The sequence below is a fragment of the Elephantulus edwardii genome, unplaced genomic scaffold, assembly GCF_000299155.1.
Source record: "Elephantulus edwardii isolate Elephantulus edwardi_28Jun2011 unplaced genomic scaffold, EleEdw1.0 scaffold00236, whole genome shotgun sequence".
NCBI classification, from domain to species: domain Eukaryota; kingdom Metazoa; phylum Chordata; class Mammalia; order Macroscelidea; family Macroscelididae; genus Elephantulus; species Elephantulus edwardii.
Window position 1 is genome coordinate 3,571,755 of NW_006399986.1, and position 5,739 is coordinate 3,577,493.

General features: G+C 50.7%; 1 protein-coding gene across 3 annotated transcripts in view; it reads left to right on the plus strand.

Moving 5' to 3' along the window:
* Positions 1–5,190: 5,190 nt before the first annotated feature.
* Positions 5,191–5,739, plus strand: part of TEAD2 (TEA domain family member 2) — a 25,934-nt gene continuing 25,385 nt past the window's right edge. For all 3 annotated transcript variants that reach the window (XM_006898674.1, XM_006898673.1, XM_006898672.1), the window contains exon 1: positions 5,191–5,422. In XM_006898674.1, the coding sequence (XP_006898736.1) occupies positions 5,191–5,422 (232 nt within the window). The remainder of the gene's footprint in view (positions 5,423–5,739) is intronic.

The window sequence follows — 5,739 nt, forward strand, 5'->3', positions numbered from 1 at the left end:
TCATTTATGGTTCTTAAGTCCTGGAGGAAATTCCATCTACCACTGGGTTGTTTTACAACTCAGAAGTTCGAATGCAAGGTAGAGGTAAAGTAAGGAACTGCTTATGAGTTTCTCCATCCATTCCAACAACTAAGAAATTGTGAGAAGAGTTGGGACCTCAGAGGTCCAGGAGAAAATGAATATACTTACCAGTAATGTTAATGCTCACCCACAGCTCTTCTGGGAGGGTCTAAATCATTGAAGCATCATTTCTTTTTTTTTAAAAATTTTTTCTTTACCATCATTGCTCTCTAAGTGTGCACTGTCAAATCGGATCTGACTGATACAAGAGGCGATTGTTCCCTCTTTTTCAGCAGAGCATCTGGCAGACCCGAACTGTGCACCTCTGGGATTGCAGCGCAGCCTTCCACCACCAGGCCACCAGAGCTCGCCCCCTCTCATTTCTTTGGGATATATTCCCAGTAGTGAAATTGCTGGGTCAGATGGTATTTCTATTTCCTACTTTTTGAGGAAGCACCAGACTGTCTTCCACAGCGGTTGTACTATTTTACATTTCCACCAGCAATGAATAAGAGTTCCAATCTCTGCACAACCTTTCCAGCATTTGTTGTTTGCTGTCCTGTTGAATTTTGCTATTGTTGCTGTGGTGACATGAGCACTCATAGTTGTTTTGATCATACATATAATTCTTAAAAAAGCATAGGTTCTCAAGGTTGACTTAAGAAACAAACAAAATAACAATAAAACAGCCCACAACAAAAATAAAACAACAACCCAGTTAAGCTAAACTATGGTACACCATTAAGAAAACTTCAAGAGGGCTCTGGTGGCCTAGGGGCAAGAAACTGCACTGCAATCCCAAAGGTACATGGTTTGAATCCACCAGATGTTCTGCTGAAAAAGGTCCACCAGATGTTCTGCTGAAAAAAGGCAAGGCAATCTATTCGTGTGCCACTCAGATCTGACTTGATGGTGCACACACACACACAAATAATAAAATTCAAAAATTTTTAAAATTTAATTAAAATAAAAGGATAACTTCAATAGGGAGCTCTGGTGGCCTAGTGGCAAGAAGCTGCACTACAATCCCAGAGGTATGCAGTTCGAATCCACCAGATGCTCTGCTGGAGAAGGAAGGGATATCTCCTGTACCAATCAGATCTGGTTTAACGGTACACACACAAAAAAAAATAAAAAAGGAAAACTTCAAGCAATGTTTTTAGTTTAAAGTTTATCTCAGGATGATAGTTCCAAGGTCTTATTTACCCTCCAAAGCTCCAGAGAGTCTACAGAGTTCATGGCCCTGTGAAATTCTGTCCTACATTTCTCTCTTTTGAGCAGAATTCTTCTCCAACATCTTTGGTCAAAATGGTCAATAATGGCAGCTGGGCACCATTCATTATTTTCCAGTCTCATGGTAAAGGAGGCAGTTGCTCGTGGAACCAATTAATCACACAGTCTATACCTTTCTCTTCTTTGGGATTCTCCTTCTCTGGCATAGAAGGTGAATAGAAGAATTACTGTGCCTTGGATGGCACTTAAAAAAATAAAAAATAATAAAGGGCAAATACGAATTATCTATACACTACAAGGCCTTAACCTGGGGACTTAACTGTGATGGTTGTGTAAAATGTTTCTGTTTCAACACCTGGGTACCTGTGGATGAACCTGACTCAGCAGACAGGAACAGCTGGCCAGTCACTGTCACAGCTTTCCTGCGGCCCAACATTGCTGACTATGACTAGATCTTTAGATGCTCATTTTTACAGGCTTTTGGGTTTTGTTGTCTTGGATCAATCCTAGATATTTAACAGTTAAAACTTCTTCAATGCAATGCTTTTCAAGAAGTGTCTAAAATATTTAGCACCCTGCTTGACAAGGGATTGGTCACAATAAAAGTAATTTTTCCTTGGGGGGGAGTGGGAAATAAAAGAAGAAGGACTAATCTGGAGTGTTTGTGAAGCCGTTACAGTAAATCTTCAAACCACAGAATAAAATCCTGTATTTATCTGGTTGTGCATCAGCAGCTTGAGTTCAGATTTTATAGGTGTTCATTTTATTGATGACGCCAATTACGGTAGTCACCGGCTCCGGCTCCTCGTGTTTTCAGGGACTCAAGTCTGCCTTCAAGCACTGAGGTTCTTTTCGACCGTCTGGACAGTGACCACCTCTCATGACTTAATGAGTGTGGATTGTGAGAATCTGTGAACCTTAAATAATCACTCAGTCTTCTTTCTCAGTACCCTTTTTATCCCACAAGGCTGCAGGGAGACTGTCATAAAGAAATAGATCAAGATAACCTCACCATATTCAGTCCTCAAAAATACCCTTAGGGCCATCCCCTTTTCCTTATGAATCAGGGAGAAGTCTCTCTCAGGGAGGAGTGATAGGGAATGGCAAAGGACACACTGACAAAGGAGATTTACCAGAACTGGCTTTGACAAGCACTGTGGCAATTGGACAATTAAAACAGACGTGGGGTGGGGGGAAGAAGAACGAACTGGGGAGGAGGGTAGAGAAAACAGTGCAACAACGAATGAATGAAAACTCAAAATCTCTGTAAATGTTCATTAAAACTAATAAAATTTTAAAAAATACCCTTAGGGGCAAAATACCCTTAGGGGTAAACAGGCAAGATTCTCTATTTACATCACTTCCAAGACCTCCATGAGATATCACTAAACCTGAGCCTTAGGCGCCTTAATGGAATGAAATTGCTCTGCTAACTCAAAGGTGCACGGTTCCAATACACCAGCCCCCCCCGTGGAAGAAAGATGGGCAGTCTCCTGAGGCACGCTTCTGAAAACCTCTGGAAGGTCAGCTATAGAACCCAGTGACCACGAAACTAGGCGCCGAGCCTCCTTCTCCACCACTGCTCTGTGTCCTAACTCTCAGCCCCCTCCTCCCTCAGACTTAAGAGTGGGGGTCCCCAGTACCCTTCTTCCTCAGACTCCGGAGTCCCAGCCCAGCCTCCATTTCCCCTCCAGACCCACAAATCCCACGCCCCCCCGCCCTGAGAGTACAGACTCCAGCCCTCTCCTCTCTTAACTCAAAGGCTCTGGGACCCCAGCCTCGTCCTTTCCTAGACTCAGAAGTCTGGGTCCCCAACTTCCCCTTCTCTTGGTGGCCCAAGCGTCCTCATTTGGAGTTTCCATTTGCCACTAGTTAGAACCCCTCTCTCCTAAAGCAGAAATCCTGCCCAAACTGTCACGATCGGACCCTCTTCCCGGCTGTCCGGCGCCCGGGCCCGCCCCCCCTCCGGTCCCTCCCCCTTTTCCCAAACAAAGCTCCAGGCAACTTTCTCCCCGGCAGTGCCCCGCCCGCGGCTGCCCAGGCAGGGAGGGAGAAGGCGCCGGCCGGAGCCGGGAGTCCAGCTTTGGCGTGTGTGAGTTGGGGGCGAGGAGTTCGCACGGGGGAGTTGGGGCGTGTGGTGGTGGGACCGGCCCTGCCTCGCTGGCCGCCAGCTTTGTGCGCGGGGGGCGCGAATGGCACTGTAGAAGTGGAACTTTCCTCGGAGTTAGGGTGTCTGGATGAGGCTGAATTGGGGAGATGTGCGGTGAGTTGGGGAGGACTGGGGACCTCGTGGGAGTGGAGCGGGGGAGAGTGTGGGCTTCCGGGGTTGTGCCACTTGGGAGGGTGTTAAGAAGGGCCCCGTGTGCGTGTGTGACCGAATGCATTTGCGCGTGTGCTCTTTGGCGCAGGGGAGGCTTCCAGGGTGTCCGAGGGGGACTTTGGAGAGTTCTGGAAATCCATCTAGTACCTTTGGAGGTTTAAGCACTGGGGCAGGAAATTAGGGGGACCTTCCTCACCCGGCGCCTCCATCCCTTTGTCTGGCCACATGGGGGAGGGCTGAGTGGGAGTTTTGGTTTTGGAGGGTCCTGAGGACCCTTGCGCCATTGAGTCCGGCTCGGGGGTCTTTGTCTGCCTGGACACAGGCTCCTGGGTCTGAGGGAGGAGGGATTATTGGGGGGGGTGTCTCGGACTCCTGGGTCTGAAGGAGGAGTGGGCTGGGGCCCAGGTCCCTGGGATCGAGAAGGGGCTGGGGGCCAGAACTCTTGCGCGTAAAGTGGAGGGGCTCAGGGCCTGGACGCTGGGGTCCTGGGAAAGTCGAGGTGAACAAGAAGCCGCAAGGGAGGCGGGATCAGACTGTATTGGAAAAAGTTTTTCCCGGTCCCGGCCTCCTCCGGAAAATCACTGGGCACTCGTTGGAGCGGAGCCACGGCGCTGGGGGAGGGGAGCGGGGGGCGGGCCGGGGACCGCAGGGGGAGGCCCCTCTCCGGCGAGCCCCTCCTCTGATGGGGGTTGTGGGAAGCTGGGGGAGGGGACGCCTGGGCCCTTTGTTCTGGTTGTCCTGATGGCTGGGCGCCTCTGCACCCCCGAGCCTGTGAACCCTGGGTCCTCCCTGGGCTCTGCATCCCCTCCTTCAGGGCTTCAGCTCTCACTGAGTTCTCATTTCTCCCTCTTTCTGGGCCTCTGAGTCTCTAAGCCCCTCTTTCTAGTCTGTGTCTGTCTGAGTCTCAGTTTTTCTTTCTCTCTGGGTTCCTGTCCTCTTTTTGTCTCCCTCTCTCCCTCTCTCTGAGTCTCTGAACTTCTCTCTCTGAGTCTCTGTCTCTCCCTCTTTCAAGAGCTCTGTCCCTCGCTCTCTTGATGTCTCTCTATCTCTCTCTCTCCTTCTCTCTGGGTCTCTGGGCCCCCTCTCTCAAGGGGTCTCTGCCCCCCTCTCTCTCTTGAGTCTCTGCTCCCTTCCCAGTCTCCCCTCCACTTTGTCAGATACTGTGTCGCCCCTCCTCCCCCCGACACCGCAGCACCTGTTGTAGGCCTGGATTGGGGAAGCCTCACCCACACCTCTTCTCGCCCACAGCTAGACTGACTCCCGTCTTTCTAGAACCAGTAATTCATATCCAAAGGTTCTGCCTTCATGGGTCCCAGGCAGTCATCTGGGGGGGTTCAAGACTTCACCATAATCCAGGTTTCCCCTGAAGACCTAGAGGAGAGCATGACGGCTTTAAGTGTTACCAGAAGTCCAACCTTTTCCTCTACGATCCAGGGTTCCAGGTCTCCCCAACTCTTCGTTCTTCGGTCCGCTCCTCCCTCAGACCCCTGGTGTCTGGACTCTCGTTCATCACACCTGAAGTCCCCCCTGGGTGGATAAGTGAAGGCATGGTGAACCCTGTATCCTTCCAGACCCAGATGGGAGAACCCCGGGCTGGGGCCCCCCTGGACGATGGCAGCGGCTGGACGGGCAGCGAGGAGGGCAGTGAGGAGGGCACTGGCGGCAGCGAGGGAGCTGGGGGAGACGGGGGCCCAGATGCCGAGGGCGTGTGGAGCCCAGACATAGAACAGAGCTTCCAGGAGGCCCTGGCCATCTACCCGCCCTGTGGCCGGCGGAAGATCATCTTGTCCGATGAAGGCAAGATGTATGGTGAGTCTCTCTCCTTCCCTGGCTACAGCGGGAGGTGTGCTCCTAACCCCAAGGCCACACCTCTCTGACAGTGTAAGTCAACCAGCAGGTCCTGGGCAGCAAAGTGGGAATTCTCCAGCGCAGTTTACATCCTCAGAAACTCAGTGGAGTCTGAGCTAGAAACTGGTTCTGACTCAACAGCTTATGGGAATTTTGTTTGAGGTGCTTCTTTTTTTTTATTATTTTTATTTTATTATTTTTGTGTGAGTGTACCGTCAAATCAGATCTGACTGGTACAGGAGGAGATTGTCCCTCCTTCCCCGGCCGAGCTTCTGGTG